This window comes from Saccopteryx bilineata, chromosome 4 (assembly GCF_036850765.1).
Source record: "Saccopteryx bilineata isolate mSacBil1 chromosome 4, mSacBil1_pri_phased_curated, whole genome shotgun sequence".
In the NCBI taxonomy this organism is placed as follows: Eukaryota; Metazoa; Chordata; class Mammalia; order Chiroptera; family Emballonuridae; genus Saccopteryx; species Saccopteryx bilineata.
The window spans coordinates 159,726,958-159,749,898 of record NC_089493.1 but is presented as its reverse complement, the minus strand read 5'-3'; the positions used below and the strand labels follow the sequence as shown (position 1 = coordinate 159,749,898).

Here is a 22,941-nt window from a genome sequence, read left to right as displayed (position 1 = left end):
AATCTAGAATATACTATGTGAATTGTTATACAAGCTATTAGCCTAAGAAGTGAATATACCATCATCATCTTCTAAACTCCATTTTTTCCCTTGTTTCATCTCTTCAATTTCCTTTTTCAGCTCCCCTATGTTTTCCATGGCCTTTTTGCGTTGTTCTTCTCGCCACTTTTCTACTCTTTCTTTTCGCTTTCTCATTTCTTCTTCCAGCTTATTTTGGTCAAAGTTCTAAGGGAGGAAAGAGAAATGAAAGCAAGGGTTAACATTTTTACTCTAAGCGATATTCAAATATTTTCTCCAAAGTCTAAAAAAAAACACTGACCTACAAACTCCTATATTTAGACCAGATTAAGATCACACATCTTTTGCTTAACCAGGCAATGGCGCAGTGTATAAAGCAGGGGTCAGGAACCTTTTTGGCTGAGAGCCATGAATGCCACATATTTTAAAATGTAATTCTGTGAGAGCCATACAACGACTCATGTACGTTACGCATTATCCAATAAAAATTTGTTGTTGTCCCGGAGGACAGCTGTGATTGGCTCCAGCCACCTGCAACCATGAACATGAGCGGTAGGAAATGAATGGAATGTAATACATGAGAATGTTTTATATTTTTAACGTTATTATTATTATTTTTTTAATTCATTTTAGAGAGGAGAGGGAGAGACAAAGGAGAGATTGAAGGGGGAGAGGAGCTGGAAGCATCAACTCCCATATGTGCCTTGACCAGGCAAGCCCAGGGTTTTGAAACAGTGACCTCAGCATTTCCAGATCGCTTTATCCACTGAGCCACCACAGGTCAGGCAACGTTATTATTTTTTTTATTAAAGATTTGTCTGCGAGCCAGATGCAGCCATCAAAAGAGCCACATCTGGCTCGTGAGCCACAGGTTCCCGACCCCTGGTCTAGAGCATCAGCTTGGGACGCCGAGGACCAGATTCGAAACCCAGAGGTTGCGGCTTCAGTACAGGCTCACCAGCTTGAGCGTGGGATCACAAACATGATCCCATGGTTGCTGGCTTGAACCCAAAGGTTACTGACTTGAAGCCCAATGTCACTGGCTTGAACAAGGGGTCACTGGCTTGGCTGGAGCCCCCCTCCCAGTCAAGGCACATATGAGAAACAATCAATGAAGAACTAAGGTGTCACAACTATGAGTTGATGCTTCTCATCTCTCTCCCTTCCTGTCTGTCTGGCCCTGTCTCTTTCTCCCTCTCTCTCTCTCAAAACATAAAGCATTAAAAAAAAACAAATAAAAGTTTATCACTGCAGAAACAACTTTGGTATTATGTGATTATTTATGTTAGTAAACATACACCAGCATCCTTTTCTTTTTCATCCTCCTTGTCATCTTTGTCTTTTTTCTTCTCTTTAGAACCTTCTCCACTCTCCGTTTTTTCTTTGGACCTAGACCTTCAAAAAAAGAGAAAGACATACCATTTTTTTTGTGCTTGGAACATTCATTTAAAAAAACTTTTATAAAAAAGAAAAGAAGAAATATGATAAAGTGAAAAGAGTAGTAAGATATAGTAAAAATTTTTTAAAAATTAAAAATAAAATACTCCTATAGACTTGTACTTTACTTTTTACATAAGAAATAAACTTCTAAAAGTCAACTCCATTTTTATATTCCTTTAATAAACACCTTGAAAGTATACTTAAGAAATTCACCCAAGAAAAACTGGACATATATCATATAAAAATTACAAAATTTAAATAGGAAGGGTAAAATTAAACAAATGGAGAAACAAACCAAGATATTAGTTTTTAAGACCATTTTTATATGTAATAATATTTAAAATCTCAATAGGCTTATATCTGACAATACTTAATTTTAAATGAATAAAATTTAATTTTACTGTAATCAAACTGATTGATCTTCTTTTCCCCTTTATAGCCAGTGCTTTTTTAAGTACAAGGCCATGACTGACTGGGTAGCTCAGTTGGTTAACCCTTTGAGTAGTACATATGTTCACATACATCCTCGTGCCTCCTGACCATCCAGAGTATGATTGACTTTATTTTAAAAATGTGCAAGGCAACAGGCCCTGGCTGGTTTGCTCAGTGGTAGAGCGTCGGCCTGGCGTGCGGAAGTCCCGGGTTCGATTCCTGGCCAGGGCACACAGGAGAAGCGCCCATCTGCTTCTCCACCCCTCCCCCTCTCCTTCCTCTCTGTCTCTCTCTTCCCCTCCCGCAGCCAAGGCTCCACTGGAGCAAAGTTGGCCCGGATGCTGAGAATGGCTCCATGGCCTCTGCCTCAGGCGCTAGAATGGCTCTGGTTGCAACAGAGCGATGCCCCAGATGGGCAGAGCATCGCCCCCTGGTGGGCATGCCAGGTGGATCCTGGTCAGCTGCATGCAGGAGTCTGTCTGACTGCCTCCCCGTTTCCAACTTCAGGAAAAAAAATGTGTAAGGCAACATTGAAAAAAGGCAAATCTATGTTTTGGGGTTTTTTTTTGTTTTTTTACAGAGACAGAGAGAGAGTCAGAGAGAGGGATAGATAGGGACAGACAGACAGGAACAGAGAGAGATGAGAAGCATCAATTATCAGTTTTTCATTGTGACACCTTAGTTGTTCATTGATTGCTTTCTCATATGTGCCTTGACCGTGGGCCTTCAGCAGACCGAGTAACACCTTGCTCTAGCCAGCGACCTTGGGTCCAAGCTGGTGAGCTTTGCTCAAACCAGATGAGCCCACACTCAAGCTGGCGACCTCGGGGTCTCGAATCTGGGTCCTCTACATCCCAGTCCGATGCTCTATCCACTGTGCCACTGCCTGGTCAGGCCAAATCTATGTTCTTGTTTCCATAAGTTGGTTATCAAACAAACATGATTTTAAGTTAATAAAACTGTAACTGAAACTAATTTCATTTTTTGAAAAAAAAAACAACTCACTCCTGGGGTCAGCGAGCATGAAAAAAACTCACTACTCAAAGGGTTAAAGCATTGTCCAGCTATGACAAGGCTGCAAGTTCCATCCTAGATCAGGGTTCATACAAGAATCAAACAATGAATGCATAAATAACAAATTGCTCTCTCTCTTTCTCTCTACCATTAATTTAAAAAATTTAAAAAGTAAAGTACCTAGAAATCCTTTCAGATTTGAGGTAAATAAAATATTCTCTAGTATAAACTTCTAAAAGTTTTACAGTTTTGCCATCTATTTAGTCTTTAATCCAAGTGGAAATGCTTTTTTGTGCACAGAATGAGGTAAGCTGTCCTCTTTCATTACAGAATACCAAATGTCTATAACACTATTTATTGAAGAAACTTTTTCTCATTTGATTATGTCACTACTGTATTGTATCAAATGACCATATATGAGTGGATCTGGGGTTTTTTCCCCTAAGAAAGAGGAGAGGAGATTCAGAGAGAGACAGACTCCCATATGCGCCTCAATCAGGATCCACCTGGCAACCACCATCTGGGGCCATGCTTGCAACCAAGCTATATTTTTTAGCACCTGAGGTGGAGGACCCCAGAGCCATCCTCAGCGCCCAGGGCCAATGCGCTCAAACCAATGAAGCTATGGCTGTAGGAGATGGGGAGAGGGAGAGACGAAGAGACGGAGAGGAAGAGAGAAAGACAGAGAGAGGGGAGGGGTGGAGACCAGACAGTTGCTTCTCCTGTGTACCCTGACCAGGAATCAAACCCGGGACCATCCACATGCCAGGCTGATGCTCTACCACTAAGCAAATTGGCCAGGGGCTGTTTCTGGGCTCTTATATGGTTTCACTAATCTATTTGTCTATCCTTACACTAAAACCACACTATCTTAATTTCCAAAGCTTTATGCCAAGTGTTGGCATCTTATTCGTCAAGAGTGTTTATGCCCTTTATATTTCCAATTTTGTAATCAATTTGTCAAATACTTTTCTATTCGTGTCTGCTAGTAACTTTTAAACAAGAATATATGTTAAAGTTAATAAAATGCTTTTTCTGAATCTATTTAAATACTATGACTTTTCTCCTTAATCTTAATAATATAGAGTAGTACACTGATCTTTTCTTTCCCTTTACTTTCTCTCTATAGTGAGAGAGAAAAACAGAAAGGGAGAGATGAGAAGCATCAACTCGTAGTTGCAGCACTTTAGTTGTTGACTGATTGCTTCTCATACGTGCCTTGAAGGGGGGTGGGAGGGTTCAAGATGAGCCAGTGATCCCTTCCTCAATCCAGCAACCTTGGGATCTTGTCAACAATGCCGTGCTCAAGTTGACAAGCTTACACTCAAGCCAGATGAGCCCATGTTCAAACTGGCAACCTTGGGGCCTTGAACTTAGGACCTCAGTGTCCTAGGTCAACACTCTATCCACTGCACCACCACCAGTCAGGCACACTAATTTTCTAATGTTAAATCCATTCTGGCCCTGGCCACTTGGCTCAGTGGATAGAGCATCGGCCTGGCATATGGAGTTCCAGGGATCGATTCCCAGTCACAGCACACAAGAGAATCGACCAACTTCTTCTCTACTCTGCCTCTCCCCCCCCCCCCCCGTCCCTTTCTCTCCTTCTCCTCCCATAGCCAGTGGTTCAAATGGTTCGAATGTCAGCCCTGGGTGCTGAGGATAGTTCAGTTGATTAGAGTACATCAGCCTCAGGCATTAAAAATAGTTCAGCTGATTCAAACATCAGCCCCAGACAGGGGTCACCAGGAAGATCCCAGTTGGGGCACATGTGGGAGTCTGTCTCATTATCTCCCGTCCTCTTACTTAACAACAAAACAAAACAGCAAACAAAAAATCCAATCCTCCATTCCTGGAATGAATCCAACTAGTTCATAATTGCGTTATCTTTTTTAAATGTTCAATTCAGTATGCTAATCTTTATCCTTAGATTGAACACAGGCTAATTTTCTTTTCTCATACTGCTCTTGTCAAGTTTTAACATTTATGTTTTTATCAGTTCATAAAATAAAATTTTCTTCAAGTCTCTGTTTGTCAAAACTATCATTACGGAGCGTAACAACAAACCAGAATAAGAAAACATATTTGCTACTCATATAACTGATAAAAAAAAAAACTGTCCAGGACATTTAAAACCAAAAACAAATCTTCTATAAATCTCTGTTTGTTTGCTTTTTGTTTTGGGGTTTTTTTTTTTTATTTTTCCTAAGCCAGAAACAGAGAGGCAGTCACTCTTGCATGCGCCCAACCAGGATCCACCCGGCATGCCCACCAGGGGGCGATGCTCTGCCCATCTGGGGCGTTGCTCCATTACAACCAGAGCCATTCTAGTGCCTGAAGCAGAGGTCATGGAGCCGTCCTCAGTGGTTGGGCCAACTTTGCTCCAATGGAGCCTTGGCTGCAGTAAAGATAGAGAGGAAGGAGAGGGGAAGGGTAGAAGGGCAGATGGGCGCTTCTACTATGTGCCCTGACGGGGAATCGAACTCAAGACTTCCATATGCCTGGCTGACGCTCTACCGCTGAGCCAACTGGCCAGGGCCCCTTCTATAAATCTATGTTTAAGGAAAGAAACTACCCAATAGGAAAGTGAGCAAAAAATGTGAACATGCACTTCAGAAAAAAAATCTGAATATAAATAAAAGTTCAACTTCATGCCTGACCAGGTGGTGGCGTAGTGAATAGTGTCGGATGGGGACACAGATGACCCAGGTTTGAAACCCCAAGGTCACCAGTTTGAGCACAGGCTCATCAGCTTGAGTGCAGGGTTGCTGGCTTGAGTGTGGGATCATAGACATGACCCCATGGTCACTGGCTTGAGCCCAAAGTCACTAGCTTGAGCCCAAGGTCACTGACTTGAGCAAGGGGTCACTCGGTCTGCTATAGCCCCTGGGTCAAAGCACATATGAGAAAGCAATCAACGAACAGCTATGGTGCCACAATGAAGAACTGATGCTTCTCATCTCTCTCCCTTCCTACCTGTCTGTCCGTATCTGTCCCTTTCAGACGTCTGTCTCGCTAAAAACAAACAAACAAAAAAAAACTATACATACAAAAAGTTACTAGCACAAAAATCAGAACTGGTTTTATCCAAGGAAGTAAAGAGCTGGGTTACAGAAGGCAGGTAGAAGAATACAGACAACGTGTTATTTCTTTTTTAAGATTTTTTTTTAGCCTGACCAGGAGGTGGCGCAGCGGATAGAGCGTCAGACTGGGATGCAGAGGACCCAGGTTCGAGACCCCAAGGTCACCAGCTTGAGCGCAGGCTCATCTGGTTTGAGCAAAAAGCCCACCAGCTTGAACCCAAGGTCGCTGGCCCCAGCAAGGGGTTACTTGGTCTGCTAAAGGCCCGCAGTCAAGGCACATGAGAAAGCAATCAATAAACAACTAAGGTGTTGCAACGCGCCATGAAAAATTAACTATTGATGCTTCTCATCTCTCTCCATTCCTGTCTGCTGTCTTGTCTGTCCCTGTCTATCCTTCTCTCTGACTCACTCTCTGTCTCTGTAAAAAAAAAAAAAAAAAAAGGCCCTGGCCGGTTGGCTCAGCGGTAGAGCATTGGCCTGGCGTGCAGGGGACCCGGGTTCGATTCCCAGCCAGGGTGCATAGGAGAAGCGCTCATCTGCTTCTCCACACCTCCCCCTCTCCTTCCTCTCTGTCTCTCTCTTCCCCTCCCGCAGCCAAGGCTCCATTGGAGCAAGGATGGCCCGGGCGCTGGGGATGGCTCCTTGGCCTCTGCCCCAGGCGCTGGAGTGGCTCTGGCCGCGGCAGAGCAACGCCTCAGAGGGGCAGAGCATCGCCCCCTGGTGGGCGTGCCAGGTGGATCCCGGTCGGGCGCATGCGGGAGTCTGTCTGACTGTCTCTCCCCGTTTCCAGCTTCAGAAAAATACAAAAAAAAACAAAACAAAAAAAAACCAATGCCAATGGGTTGTGTTACACTGACCTTGGCAAATAAAAAATTCACAAAGTAAAATAAATGACATGGAAAAAATACTCATGGCTAATACAAATATTATACAGAAAACAAATACCAGACCATGTATCAACTATCCTATGACACTTTAGAAACAGTAACAAAGAACTGACAAGTGAAATACAAAGAGTATACAAATGTATAACAGGCATAATACCTCAAACTGAAACATGTAAAGTGAAATTATACAAACTTCTCCCATCTTGAACAGCAATTCAGAGATGCATACAATCACTTCAAGTATTTGTCAAAGTCAGAAATACTGAGAGACTTCCAGGCAAGATGGCTGAAGGTAAACTCATTACTTGCCTCCTAAAACCCCATCAAAATTACAACTAAACTACAGAACCAACTGACACCTAGCTGAATGAAAGTCTTCTAACTAGAGAACTAAAAAAAGAAGCCACAGCCTGACTGGTGGCACAGTGAACAGTGTTGACTCCGGGTACTGAGCCCCCAGTGAGCACAGGATCACTGACAAAACCTCAAGTCAGTGGCTTAAGCACAAAAGTCACTGCCTTGAGCCAGGGGTCACTGGCTTGGCTTGACCCCCCAGTCAGGGCACATATGAGAAGCAATCAATGAACAACTAAAGTGAAGCAACTATGAATTGATGTTTCTCATCTCTCTCTTCCCCTTTTTCTTTCACACTCTCAAAAAAAAAAAAAGTGCCCTGGCCGGTTGGCTCAGTGGTAGAGCGTCAGCCTGGTGTGCAGAGGTCCCGGGTTCGATTCCCAGCCAGGGCACACAGGAGAAGCGCCATCTGCTTCTCCACCCCTCCCCCTCTCCTTCCTCTCTGTCTCTCTCTTCCCCTCCCGCATCGAGGCTCCATTGGAGCAAAGATGGCCCAGGCTCTGAGGATGGCTCCTTGGCCTCTGCCCCAGGCGCTGGAGTGGCTCTGGTTGCAACAGAGCGACCCCTCCCCCCCCCGCGGGGCAGAGCATCGCCCCCTGGTGGGCGTGCCGGGTGGATCCCGGTCGGGCGCATGTGGGAGTCTGTCTGACTGTATCTCCCCGTTTCCAGCTTCAGAAAAATACAAAAAAAAAAAAAAAAAAGTTAAAACATAGTTAAAAAAAAAAGCCACATCGAGATTGATAGGAGGGAACAGACGGCGATGACACTGGTCCCACACCCATGTGTAGCAGATAAAAATTAAGAGGAATATCTTGGTTGCAGAGGTCCCCTGAGGAGCAAGGGGTCCCAGCACCACAGCCCAGGGTTCCAGTGCCAGGAAGAGAAGTCCCCATAACTTCTGGTGAGGAAAACCAGCAGGGATTAAGACTGAGGGAAATGGAGGCTGGTGGAGTTCCAGATAATTCTTCTTAAAAGGTCCTGTTCAAGGACTTACTCAGACTCACCCCCTCTGAGCAACAGTGCTGGGACAGGAGCTGGAAAGGCACCACTTACTGGGAGGACAAGAGCTGAAGGGACAGCTTTCTCCTAAACAGAAGTGCTGGCAGAGGCCACTTTTCCTTTAATGAGCCCTCCCCCTACAGAAACTGCAAATGGAAGTCATATAAGACTCCATCAATCTGGCTCACACTGTTGCCACCCTGGTGGTTCCCTGAGTCCCCACCCCACCCAACTTTCAGGCCCACTCAAGCTGTCTCCAGTGGCTTTTTCATACAAATGGTCTTCTCGGCTCATGCTTCAGATTTTCTTAAAATTTCTCAAACAAGCATCATCTGGTTTCAGTGTTCTCCGTACATCTCCAAAGTGACACCAGGCCCAGCAACAGTGGCAGCCAGCCTTGGTTCACAACTTGGTATCTCCAAGCCCAGCAAAAGTATCAGCCATCTGCAGTTCACTCTGCAGCTCATGTCTGGTGGTCCCAGGCAAAACCCAGGCGGCAGCTGACCTCAGCCTGCACTGCACAGGAGACCCCAGAGCCGTGCAAGCAGTGGACAGCTTCAGACCACACTGAAGCATCACCAACCAAACACCTCCACAATGACACACTCAAGAGGTGGACTCATGGAGCAGCAGAGCCCTGCTGAAGTTAAGTCCTGACCTGTGGGGTGGGCCCCTGCACAACTGATCCTCCACAGTGGTCAGAGGTTGGTGGTCAGTGGTCACAGACAGTCCTTGCAGCTGATCAGCCTGGGGACAAATCTGTCCCACTGATGTGCCAACAGCAATCAAGGGTCAACTACAAAAGGAAGGTGTATACAACCAACACTGGCGGGGGGGGGGGGGGTACCTCAAGTACCCAGCCTGGGTGATCAAGGAGGCTGTGCCCCCGGACCCTACAGAATTCCTAGTACATTAGGACATGCTACCAAGCCCAGGAGACATAATAGCTTTACCTAATACACAGAAACAAACACAGGGAGGCTGCCAAAATGTGGAGACAAAGAAACATATCCCAAATGAAAGAACAGAACAAAACTCCAGAAAAAGAACTAAACAAAAAAATGAAAACAAGCAATCTACTAGATGCAGAGTTCAAGACACCGGTGACAAAAATGCTCAGTGAACATAGTGAGATCCTCAACAGCATAAAAAAGGTCCAGTCAGACATGAAGGATACACTAACTAAAATAAAGATTAATTTGCAAGGAGTCAATAGTAGAGTATATGAAGCTAAGAATCAAAACAGCAACTTGGAATATAAGGAAGCAAAAAGCACCCAATCAGAACAGCAAAAAGAATATAAAAATATGAAGACAGTGTAAGGAGCCTCTGGAACAAGTGCGAGCACACCAACATTCGCATCATGGGGGTTCTGGGAGAAGAGAAAGAAGTTGAAAAAATTATAGAAAACTTGCCTAACTTGGAGAAGGAAATACACATACAAGTCAGAAAATACAGAGTCCCAAACAAGATGAATGAACCCAAAGAGGCCCACAGCAAGACACATCATAATTAAAATGCAAAAGGTTAGAGACAAAGAGAGCACCATAACAGCATCAAGAGGAAAGCAGTTAGTTACCTACAAAGGAGCTCCCATAAGACTGTCAGCTGATTTCTCAACAGAAAGTTTGCAGGCCAGAAGGGACTGCCAAGAAATATTCAAAGTGATGAAAAGGAAGGACTCTACCCCACAAAGCTATAGAATTGAAGGACAGAAAAAGAGCTTCCCAGACAAAAAAAAAGCTAAAGGAATTCATCACCACCAAACCAGTATTATATGAAATGTTAAAGGGTCTTCTTTAAACGGAGGGAAAAAAGAAAAATATATGAACAAGAAAATATCAATAAGCCCTGGCAGGTTGGCTCAATGAATAGAGCATCAGCTTGGCGTATGGATTTCCCAGGTTCCATTACTGTGCAGAGCAGACAGAAGTTACCATCTCTTTCTCTCACCCTTTCTCTCCACCTTCCACAGCCAGAGGTTCACCTGGTTCCTGCATCAGCCCCAGACAGAGGTTGCTGAGTGGACCCTAGTCAGGGAGCACGTGGGAGTCTGTCTATCTCCCTTCCTGATCAGCTATTGACGGAGTGAATAGAGCATCAACCTGGGATGCTGAGGATCCAGGTTTGAAACCTCGAGGGCACCAGCTTGAACACAGGCTTATCCAGCTTGAGCACGGGGTCGCTGGCTGGGCATAGGATCATAGACATGAACACATGATCAATGGCTTGAGCCCGAAGGTCGCTAGCTTGAAGCCCAAGGTCACTGGCTTAAGCAAGGAGTCACTGCTCAGCTGCAGCCCCCAAGTCAATGAACATGAGAAAGTAATCAATGAACTAAGGTGCCACAACAAAGAACTAATGTTTCTCATCTCTCTCCCTTCCTGTCTGTCCCTATCTGTCATTCCTTTCTCTCACTTAAAAAAAAAAAAAGTATCAATACATACATATTGCCTGTCCTGTAGTGGTGCAGTAGATAGAACATCGACCTGGAACACTGAGGTCACCAGTCTGAAACCCTGGGCTTGCCCAGTCAAGGCACATATGACAAACAACCAATGAACAGCTAGAATGAAGCAACTACTTCTCATCACCCCCACCTCTGTAAAATCAGTAAATAAAATCTTTTTTTTTTTTCTTTTTAATTTTTTTACAGGGACAGAGAGAGAGTCAGATAGAGGGATAGATATAGACAGAAAAGATCAGAAATATTTTTCTGATATTCTATTCAGATAAAGTACAACAGGAACGGAGAGAGATGAGAAGCATCAATCATCAGTTTTTCGTTGCAACATCATAGTTGTTTATTGATAGCTTTCTCATGTGTCATGACCGCGGGCCTTCAGCAGACTGAGCAACCCCCCGCTCAAGCCAGTGACCTTGGGTCCATGCTAGTGAGCTTTTTGCTCAAGTCAGATGAGCCCACGCTCAAGCTGGCAACCCCGGGGTCTCAAACCTGGGTCCTTCCACATCCCAGTCAGACGCTCTATCCACTGCGCCACCACCTGGTCAGGCAGTAAATAAAATCTTTTAAGTAAATAATTAATACATACATATCTATCAACAACTGAATCTTAGGAACAAAATAAACTAAGCCCTGGCAGAATAGCTCTGGAGCGATGTCCCAGAGCATGGAGGTTGCCAGTTTGATTCCCCAGTCAGGGCACATACAGGAGTTCAATATTCCTGTCTCTCTCTCTCTCTCCCTTTCTCTCCCTGCCTCTCTCTCAAAAACAAACAAACAAACAAAATAAACTACCAAGATGGACAGAAACAGACTCACAGAGAACATTCTGACAATCACCAGACGGGAGGGCATTTGGGGATGGATGAAAAAGATGAAAAGATTGAGAAGTACAAATTGGTTATTACACTACAGTCATGGGATGTAAAGTACAACATGAGAAATACGGTCAATAATATTCGAATAGCTTTGTATGCTTTCAGATGGGTGCGAGAATTATCGAGATGATCACTTGGTAAGTTATATGTCTAATCACCGGGTGTACGCCTGAAACTAATATGTTTGTCAACTGTAATTGAAAAATAAAAATGAGCCTGACCAAGGTGGTAGCATAGTGGATAGAGCATCGGCCTAGAAAACTGAGGACCCAGGTTCAAACCCCGAGGCAACTGGCTTGAGCTCAGGCTTACCAACTTGAGCGCAAGACTATAGGTGTGACCCCAAGGTTGCTGGCTTGAAGCCTGAGGTCAATGGTTAAGCAAGGCATCACTGGCTTGGCTTGAGCCGCCCGATCAAGGCATGTATGAGAAAGCAATCAATGAACAAGTCAAGTGCCACAATTACGAGTTGATGCTTCTCATCTCTCTCCCTTCCTGTCTGTATCTCTCACAAAAAAACAACAAAAGATTTTAAAATAAAAGAAAAAGAAATACTAAAGAAAAAAGTTGTAACAGAAGATGTTTATAAAATATATTTCTGAACCATCAAGTTATTAAATAAGAAATAATGCATTATGAGTGTTCAAGTACAGTCATGTATTTTCCAATTGAATCATAAGCTTTAAAACCTATTAAAACAACCTGACCAGGCGGTGACAGGATAGAGTATCGGACTGGGATGCAGAGGACCCAGGTTCAAGACCCTGAGGTTGCCAGCTTGAGCGAGGGCTAATCTGGTTTGAGCAAAGCTCACCAGCTTGGACCCAAGGTCGCTGGCTCAAGAAAGGGGTTACTCAGTCTGCTATAGGCCCATAGTCAAGGCACATATGAGAAAGCAATCAATGAACAACTAAGGTGTCGCAATGAAAAACTGATGAGTGATGCTTCTCATCTCTCTCCGTTCCTGTCTGTCTGTCCCTATCTATCCCTCTCTCTGACTCTTTCTCTGTCTCTGTAAAAAAAAAAAAAAAAAAAAAAAAAATATTAAAACAAAATTCTGCCAACAGTTCAAGGTAGGAATCAAACTCAATAAATATGTTTATAAGGATTTTTTTTAAAACGAAAGGATTAAGGAGACAGTTCCTAACCCGCATGGCAGATAGCCCAATGATAACTTACCGATTTTCAGCTTTCTTGCTTTTATTGCCAGGACTGGAGGATCGGGATCGCCGGCCCCGGCTTCTACTACTTGAGCGTCTTCTGTCTCGACTCCGTGATCTTCTTCGTTCTCGACTTCTGTCTCTCTCTCTACTTCTGGAACGCCTGAAAGGGAGACATTTTTCATGTAGTCTATATTCAAACAGAACTATTTCAGATTATGATTCTGTCCCATGTTGAAAGAAGCTTCTTAATTTTTTCCTTTTTCTGTTGTTTTCATTTTTATACTGGGGAGGGGGCGTAAATAGAACAATAATTTCTAGCCAATCCTCTCCCCAAACCTGTGTTACAATATCCCAAAGTTTAACAGAACAGGGAAGCTGTCCTCAACACTTTAGAAAGTTATTACCATTATTAAAGGCAGAGATTTCAATTAACTATCAAACCAACTAAACAGAGAACAAGCAATGCCAATTTTAAGAAGTGGTCACTGAGCCTGACCAAGTGTGGATAGAGCGTGGGACTGGGACACGGAGGACCCAGGTTTGAAACCCTGAGGTCGCCAGCTTGAGTGTGGGCTCATCTGGTTTGAGCAAGGCTCACCAGCTTGAGCCCAAGGTCACTGGCTTTGCTATAGTCCCCCAGTCAAGGCACATATGAGAAAGCAATCAATGAACAACTAAGGTGCCACAACAAAGAACTGCTGCTTCTTATCTCTCTCCCTTCCTGTCTGTCCCTATCTGACCCTCTCTCTGTCTCTGTAACAAAAAAAGAAAAAGTAGTAGTCACTGAAAAAAATGAGGATACCAATTTCAAAATGAAGTTTACTAAAAAACATAGCAAATCTATAATAGAAATTTGAACTCTATGGCCTATAATACGGAAAACATAAATGTGAAAGACAGTCTAAACCTAAGTTCAAGGATGAACAAAACAGGGCTCTATAAAAAGATTACAATTATGAAGATAAGACAAGAATATCTACCCAGGCCTGATCTGTGGTGGCGCAGTGGATAAAGCGTCAACCTGGAAACGCTGAGGTTGCCAAAACCCTGGGCTTGCCTGGTCAAGGCACATATGGGAGTTGATGCTTCTTGCTCTTCCCCCTTCTCTCTCTCTCCCCTCTCTATAATGAATAAATAAAAATCTTTAAAAAAAAAAGTTATATATAAAAAAAAAGCAGCACCCTGGTGCTGCTATTAACTAGTGACATAACACAGAGCACATCAACTCTCTGGGTCTGTTTCCTCATATATAAAATATGGAGACTTCATGAAATAATCTCAAAATCCTTCTTGCTCTAAAATCTTGTAATTCTACATTCAAACCAAAAAAAAAGCCAAAGATCAACAAACAATTTCACAAAACAAGTTCTTGACTAAACTGTACAGAACTGTTCCTGGAACCACATAATATAAAACTGAGTAAGTTAGCCCTATCCACATTGTCAAGGGTTAATATATTTCAAATATTTGCAATCTCTCTATTGTTTGAAAAAGATAAAATCAAAATTCTTTCTGTTGTAAGTTCACAGCAACGGTACAACCTTGTCTTCTTTCCTATTTTAATAAGAATCTTTATTACCCTGATGAGGCAGTGGTGTAGTGGATAGAGTGTTGATTTGTGACACCAAGGACCCAAGTTCGAAACCCCAAGGTCACCGGCTTGAACGCAGGCTTATCTTGCTTGAGCACAGGCTCAGCAGCTTGAATGTGGGATCAGAAATGACCCCATGGTCACTGGCCTCAGCCCAAAGGTCACTGGCTTGAGAAAGAGGTCACTGGCTCAACTGGAGCCCCCCAGTCAAGGCACATATGAGAAAGCAATCAATGAACAATTAGGTGCCGCAACAGAGGTGTTGATGCTTCTCAAATCTCTCTTCCTGTCCGTCCCTGTCTGTCCTTGTCTCTCTCTCTCTCCTCTCTCACTCAATTAAAAAAAAAAAAAAAAGAAACTGTATTACAAAACTTATTTTTGGTGTCAAGAGGTTTTAATTTACAGTAAATATGGTTTTTTACACCCAAAAAAAGGTGAACAGTGGAAGGAACGGTTGCTTATGTAATTAAGTAAATGTCAAGTGTCTGATCGGTAGTGGTGCAATGGATAGAGCCTCAACCTCGGACATTGAGGTACCAGGTTCAAAACCCTAAGGACAACAGCTTGAGTACAAGTCACTGGCTTGAACATGAGATTACAGACATGACTCCATGGTTGCTGGCTTGAGCCCAAAGTTCGCTGGCTGAAGCCAAAGGTCACTGGCTTAAGCAAGCAGTCACTGGCTCAGCTGGAGCCCTCTCCAGTCAAGGCACATATTAGAAGCAATCAATGAACAACTAAAGCGCGCAAGTATGAGCTGATGCTTCTCATATCTCTCTCCCTTCTTGTCTATCTTTCTCTCCCACTAAAAAATAAATAAAAAAGGAAAAGTAAAAAGTAAAAAATTCAGATGGCCTGACCAGGCGGTGGCACAGTGAATAGTGTCAGACTGTGACGCAGAGCACCCAGGTTCAAAACCCCAAGGTCGCCAGCTTAAGCACAGACTCACTCAGCTTGAGCATGGGCTCACTTGAATATTGGATCATAGACATGACCCCATGGTCACCGGCTTGAGCCTAAGTTTGCTGGTTTGAGCAAAGGGTCATTTGCTCTGTTGTAGCCCACCAGTCAAGGCACATATGAGAAAGCAACCCAATCAATGAACAACTAAGGTGCTGTAACGAAGAACTGATGCTTCTTATCTCTCTCCCTTTCAGTCTGTCCCTATCTGTCCCTCTCTCTGTCTCTCTTTCTCTCTCTGTCAAAAAAAAAAAAATTCAGATGTTCTTTCATTTAAATTTAAAACATTTCACCCTGGGTAGGTATCTCAGGTGGTTAGAGCATCATTTCAATATGTCCATGTTGTGAGTTCAACCCCTGTCAGGGCACATACAACAATCAACCAATGGCCTGACTGGTCGGTCACAATAAAGCCTCAACCTGGGACACTGAGGTACCAGGTTTGAAACCCTGAGAACACCAGCCTGAGTGCAAGGTCGCTGGTTTAAGCAAGGTGTCATTGGCTCAGCTGGAGCAACAATCCCTACCCCATCAAGGCACATATGAGAAGCAATCAATGAACAACTAAAGTGTTGCAACTACAAGTTGATGCTTCTCATCTCTTTCTCCCTTTCTGTCTCTCTCCCTCCCTTAAAAAAAAAAAGAATCAACCAATGACTACATAAATAAATAGAACAACAAACTGATGTGTCTAAGTCAATAAATTTTTTTAAACTGAACACAGTTCTTTCAATAGTCTCAAACAGTAAGCAGGACCTGGAGATGGCTCTGTCCTGTTTCCTTTAGTCAGCTTTAGTGGAGTCTCAGAACACAGTGGTCGGCTCTCTCAGGACTGAGTTAGAATAGAAGCCCCTTGATAGCATATTACCTTACCTTTTGCTTCTTTTTTTAACTTTCTCAGAAGGGCTTCATGGTTTCTCTTTGGATAACAAAAAATATAACCTAAGTTTCTGAACTTAAAATATGTTTGAGAGTCTTTGTTCTAGGCCAGCAATTTTCAACAGGTATGCCAGGAGAATTTTTAAAACATGTAATATCTGACCATTTAGTTAGGAGCACTGACCTCTTTTACCTTAGACCAGTGGTTCTCAAACTTTTTGAAGTTAGGACATATTTAAAATCCTACAAATTGGCCCTTCCCAGTTGGCTCAGTGGTAGAGCGTCGGCCTGGCGTGCAGGAGTCCCAAGTTCAAGCCCCGGGTTCGATTCCCGGCCAGGGCACGCAGGAGAAGCGTCCATCTGCTTCTTCACTCCTCCCCCTCTCCTTCCTCTCTGTCTCTCTCTTCCCCTCCTGCAGCCGGGGCTCCATTGGAGCAAAGTTTGCCCGGGCACTGAGGATGGCTCTGTGGTCTCTGCCTCAGACACTGCAATGGCTCTGGTTGCAACAGAGCAATGCCCCAGATGGGCGGAGCAACGCCCCCTGGTGGGCATACTGGGTGGATCCCCATCAGGCACATGCGGGAGTCTGTCTGACTGCCTCCCTGTTTCCAACTTCAGAAAAATACAAAAAAAAAAAATAATAAATAAAAAATAAAATCCTACAAATAAGTGTAGGTGCACTATATACAAATTTCTGAGAAATATGTTATAATTATTAAGTCAAATATTAAAGAAAAAAAATAAAGTCCAAGCGTGCTTTTATGGTAATTAAACAAAATAAATACGACATACTTAAGTTTATTTTGACATTAAAAAACATTTTTATGTCACATTTTTGAATTATGCTTTTTAGAATTCATAAAAAAGGGGTTAAGATATATAAAAAAAAGTTCTTTTTATATATATAGATACATTCTTAGCAAGATTTAATAAATTCAGCAGGTCCGGTGCAAATGTGTTTTTTCATTCTTGTTTATGAGAAACACGAGCCTGATGTGTCCTAGCGATTTCTTCAATGTTTGGGCATATACTTGAAAGGCAAACTCTCATTTCCTTGTTAATACATTGAAGAATTCCTCTCTTTTTACTCTTAATTGTGTGAGTGCAGAAAACCCCCACCATACGTATCATCTTACCTTTACACCCAACAAAGGATAGAAGAAAATTGCCTCCAGTCTTTCTGGGGAACATGGAGGGTAGTGTAAACAATCCAGCACCACAGCTTAAAAGCCTTTTGAAACCTAATAAGGCAACTGAGGTGAGGAGTTGGGCAGACTGTCAGCTTACAGCCAATTCCCCACACCTCTGCCTCCCCCAAATTTAAACTCCATAAACCCTGTTGGTGTTTTGGTCCATATTTCTCTGGAATAACATAGGGCACACCTGGAAATCTTCTGGGGCGCACCAGTGAGCCCTGGGCCACAGCCTTAGATTGTCAAATAAAAAAATGACAACAGCCAAAACAATACCCATCCAATGTGAATGCCTGATTCTGAACCATAAATATATAGGTCATATAATAGAGAAACACCTCATTGGTCACATGGCATAATAAGGTTGTGTCTACTGATTAATTCTTGTTCCAAAAATTCTTATATACAAGTATAGGCACCTGAGTTTTAAAAAGTCACCTTGGAGCAAAACAGGTAGGTGATTACTATTATTTTTTTGTAACTCAATCAAAATTATAACCATTTGGCCTAACCTATGATGGCACAGTGGATAAAGCATCAACCTGGAATGCTGAAGTCCCTGGTTAGAAACCCTGGGCTAATGGTCAAGCCACATAGGGAAGCAACTACTACTGAGTTGATGCTTCCTGCTCCTTCCCCTCCGCTATCTCTTCCCCCTCCATAAAATGAATAAAATTTAAAAAATAAATTAAAAAAATTTATACCCATTTTTTGTAAGGCTGACAAAATATACATTTTTTGGTGTGCTGCAGAATTTAAGTAATTAGTTTATGTTTGTCATGAGATAAAAAGGGTTGAAAATCCCTGTTCTAGTCCGACCAGGTGGTGGCGCAGTGGATAGAGCAACAGACTGGGATGTGGAGGACCCAGGTTCAAGAACCCGAAGTCGCCAGCTTGAGCGTGGGTTCAAAGCTGGTGGCAAAGCTCACCAGCCACCCAAGGTCGCTGGCTTGAGCAAGGGGTTACTCGGTCTGCTGAAGGCCCGCGGTCAAGGCACATATGAGAAAGCAATCAATGAACAACTAAGGTGTCGCAACAAAAACTAATGATTGATGCTTCTCATCTCTCTCCGTTCCTGTCTGTCCCTATCTATCCCTCTCTGTCTCTGTAAAAAAAAAAAAAAAGAGAGAGAATCACTGTTCTAGGCAAATCACTTCTGGTCCTAATGAAACAAGCTAGAGTTAAAGCAAAAAGGCCTGCAAAGGGGCCGCTAAATTTTAGCCCAGGACACATTTTTGAAGCTGATTTAGCTGAGAAGGCTCAATTTATCATGGGTCCTTACCTCAGACGCTTCCTGTCTCTTGACCGAGATCTTCTCTTATCCCTGCTACGAGACCTCTCTCTCCTTCTATCTCTATCTCGGCTTCTAGACCTTCTGTCATCTCCACGTTTACTTCTTTTGTCTGAGGGTGAGCGACTTCTCGATCTACTTCCAGAGCGTCCCCGTGATGCTGATCTCTTCCGATAGTGGCTATAACATTGAGTTAAAGGTTAAGTTTAACAGATATAGTTAGCTTCTATTATATCTTATTACATTTTCCCCCAGAAAAATCTCAGCAGACAAATCATACACTGAAAGGATTCTTTACGCACTTTTAATTAGGGAGAAAGAACCCTTTTGCTATAAAACATGCAGAAGGGGGTAGACTATCTTGAAAGGGAAGCAAGGATAGTACACAAAAACCAAGCCTAATGCAGCTTTCATTCTATAAAGGAACACATGGTAGACAAGAAAAAAAATATATATATGTATATGTATATGTATATGTATATGTATACATACACACACACACACACACACACAAAATGCTATGTTATGCTACGTAGAAAAACAGAGGAGAGTAAAGGGAAAAGGGGAGGCAGTGGGAAGTAGGTTTTGCAGGGCAGCATGAGAAAAGAAAATTTAGCCTCAATCTAAACCTAAAGCTTAGCAAACCGAATTCAACAATACATAAAAAAGATGAAACAGTCCAGGGCCGCGAACCGGCCAAAGGCAATGCGAAAGAACCCTGGCCCGTCGCCGGTTCAAGCACAGCCACTCCCTCTGCCGAGGTCCCCCAGCCACTCGAGCAGCTCGGGCCGAACGGTCACACGTGGGTATGCGCCGGACCAGGCCTGGCCCCGCGGCCCTCGCGATTCCCGCCTCTTCGCCCCTGCAAGGAACCGCTCGCCCCTCGCAGCGCTCCCTCACCGTGACTCCCGGCCCATGCTGCCGGCCGCGGGACAGCGACGCCCTTCGGGAGGACGCGCAGAAGAACCCGACAAAGGAATTGTGCGAACTGCGCGCCGCTCGCCGGCGGAAAAACGGCACTAAGTCGTGGTCGCAGATTCAGCAGCAGAAACCATCCGACCGTGGCCAACGAAAACAGGACGTGCTGGCGCCGAGGACAGAAGGAAGGAAGAGGCGCAACGGAAGCTGCTGTCTTTTCACACCGCCATCTCTCGGTTGGAGTCCGCACAGCACTGGCTATGCCGAAAAAAGTCGCCTTGGCTGGAATTTTCTTGCACCATCGCGAAGGTCCCGCTACTGACCCTTTTCTGCAGAAGCCAGGGGGTGCCAAAAGCATCCACGAGCTGTCCCAGGACTGGTACTGACCTCCGCCTTAACCTGCGCTGAATGATACCACAAACATCTCCGTTCATTCTTATACATTTATTGATATAAGATGACATCTGTAAAAAAATAAATAAAAAAAATAGTATAAGGTGACCGCCTGACTAGGTGGTGGCACAGTGGATAGAGCGTTGGACTGGGATGCAGAAGACCCACATTCGAGATGCCGAGGTCGCCAGTTTGAGCGCAACCTCATCTGGTTTGAGCAAAGCTCACCAGCTTGGACCCAAGGTCAGTGGCTTGAACAAGTGGTTACTCGGTCTGCTGTAGTCCCATGGTCAAGACACATATGAGAAAGCAATCAATGAACAACTAAGGTGTCACAAGTAAAAGAAACATTTTATTCATTGCAACAATAATACATTATAACATGATAAATGCATAATAAAACATTTGTATGCCCTGGCCGGTTGGCTCAGTGGTAGAGCGTCGGCCTGGCGTGCAGAAGTCCCGGTTCGATTCCCTGTCAGGGCACACAGGACAGGTGCCCATCTGCTTCTCCACCCCTCCCCCTCTCCTTCCTCTCTGTCTCTCTCTTCCCCTCCCCCAGCGAGCCTCCATTGGAGCAAAGATGGCCTGGGCGCTGGGGATGGCTCCTTGGCCTCTGCCCCAGGCGCTAGAGTGGCTCTGGTGGAGACAGAGCCACGCCCGGGAGGGGCAGAGCATCGCCCCCTGGTGGGCAGAGCGTCGCCCCCTGGTGGGCCTGCCAGGTGGATCCCGGTGGGGCGTATGCAGGAGTCTGTCTCTCCCCGTTTCTAGCTTCAGAAAAATACAAAAAAAAAACAAAACACATTTGTAGTATTTTATATTGTAATTATGCTTACATGCCTATTAATTTTTTCAAATTTATTTTTTTTATTTATTAATTTTAGAGAGGAGAGAGAGAGTGAGTGAGAGAGAGAGAGAGAGAGAGAGAGAGAGAGAGAAAGAAAGAAAGGGGGGAGGAGCAGGAAGCTTCAACTCCCATATGTGCCTTAGACCAGGCAAGTGCAGGGTATTGGACCAGCAACCTCAGCATTCCAGGTCAATGCTCCATCCACTGTGCCACCACAGGTTAGGCAGCCTATTAATTTTTTATTTTTTGTATTTTTCTGAAGTTGGAAACGGGGAGGCAGTCAGACAGACTCCTGCATGCGCCCGACCGCGATCCACCCCGCACGCCCACCGGGGGTGATGCTCTGCCCATCTGGGGCATTGCTCTGTTGCAACCAGAGCCATTCTAGCGCCTGAGGCAGAGGCCACAGAGCCATCCTCAGCGCCCAGGCCAACTTTGCTCCAATGGAGCCTTGGCTGCAGGAGGGGAAGAGAGAGACAGAGAGGAAGGAGAGGGGAAGGGGTGGAGAAGCAGATGGGCGCCTCTCCTGTGTGCCCTGGCCGAGAATCGAACCCGGGACTTCTGCATGCCAGGCCGACGCTCTACCACTGGGCCAACCAGCCTGGGCTGCCTATTAATTTTTAATAGTAATTGTAAGAAGAAAGTACTCGTTTAGATAATATGTAAATTAGTACTTTATCATTGAATGAATTTTTTTGTGAATGTATCATGATGTAACAATTTATTGGAAATATCTGAACAAGAAATATCCTTCAGCCTGACCAGGCGGTGGCGCAGTGGATAGAGCATCGGATTGGGATGCAGAGGACCCAGGTTCGAGACCCTGAGGTCACCAGCTTGAGCGCGGGCTCATCTGGTTTGAGCAAAAAGCTCACCAGCTTGGACCCAAGGTCGCTGCCTCGAGCAAGGGGTTACTTGGTCTGCTGAAGGCCCGAGGTCAAGAGACATATGAAAGAGCAATCAGTGAACAACTAAGATCTCGCAACGAAAAATAAACTAATGATTGATGCTTCTCATCTCTCTCTGTTCCTGTCTGTTTGTCCCTGTCTATCCCTCTCTCTGACTCTTTCTCTGTCTCTGTAAAAAAATAAATAAATAAAACCTTCATATTGAATTTTAAGGCAAGTGCTGCAGCTAGAGTATCAACATTCAGTCTCGATTTCTCACTTGTCCAAAAATCATTAGCAATTGAAAAAACTCATTCAACTGTTGCATTAGTTCCAGGGCAGCACAATGTAAATTGAACAAGAATAAATAAATTTTCACATGGAATATGTTTATTTTATTTATTTATTTATTTATTTATTTTGTATTTTTCTGAAGCTGGAAACAGGGAGAGACAGTCAGACAGACTCCCGCATGCGCCCGACCGGGATCCACCCGGCACGCCCACCAAGGGCGAGGCTCTGCCCACCAGGGGGTGATGCTCTGCCCCTCCGGGGCGTTGCTCTGCCTGACCAGAGCCACTCTAGCGCCTGGGGCAGAGGCCAAGGAGCCATCCCCAGCGTCCGGGCCATCTTTGCTCCAATGGAGCCTTGGCTGCGGGAGGGGAAGAGAGAGACAGAGAGGAAGGAGGGGGTGGGGGTGGAGAAGCAAATGGGCGCTTCTCCTATGTGCCCTGGCCGGGAATCAAACCCGGGTCCCCCGCACACCAGGCCGACGCTCTACCACTAAGCCAACCCGCCAGGGCCCGGAATATGTTTATTTTTGAAGAGGCTGAATATTTCCACCCATCTTTTATCAATTTTGATGTGTTCATTTTCCCATTGTATTAATTTTTCAGAATTTAAATATACATTAAATCTTCTAATTTCTTCAAAGAGAAATTGTCTATTTTTCTTTTTTGCATTTTTTTCTGAAGCTGGAAACAGGTAGAAACAGTCAGACAGACTCCCGCATGCGCCCAACTGGGATCCACCCAGCACGCCCACCATGGGGCGACGCTCTGCCCACCAGGGGGCGATGCTCTGCCCATCCTGGGCGTCGCCATGTTGCGACCAGAGCCACCCTAGCGCCTGGGCCACAGAGCCATCCCCAGCGCCCGGGCCATCTTTGCTCCAATGGAGCCTCGGTTGCGGGAGGGGAAGAGAGAGATAGAGAGGAAGGTGCGGCGGAGGGGTGGAGAAGCAAATGGGCG

At 44.5% G+C, this 22,941-nt stretch overlaps 1 protein-coding gene and 1 pseudogene across 3 annotated transcripts in view; both read right to left on the bottom strand.

The window, feature by feature from the left end:
* Nucleotides 1-19,733, bottom strand: part of DDX46 (DEAD-box helicase 46) — a 69,653-nt gene extending 49,920 nt beyond the window's left edge. For all 3 annotated transcript variants that reach the window (XM_066272499.1, XM_066272498.1, XM_066272497.1), the window contains exons 1-5: nt 19,547-19,733; nt 18,638-18,826; nt 12,749-12,892; nt 1,317-1,413; nt 60-225 (exon numbers count right to left, since the gene is read on the bottom strand). In XM_066272499.1, the coding sequence (XP_066128596.1) occupies nt 60-225; nt 1,317-1,413; nt 12,749-12,892; nt 18,638-18,826; nt 19,547-19,563 (613 nt within the window). In that variant the 5' untranslated portion in view covers nt 19,564-19,733. The remainder of the gene's footprint in view (nt 1-59; nt 226-1,316; nt 1,414-12,748; nt 12,893-18,637; nt 18,827-19,546) is intronic.
* LOC136337104 (small nucleolar RNA SNORA36 family) lies at nt 13,008-13,127 on the bottom strand (annotated as a pseudogene).
* Nucleotides 19,734-22,941: the final 3,208 nt, after the last annotated feature.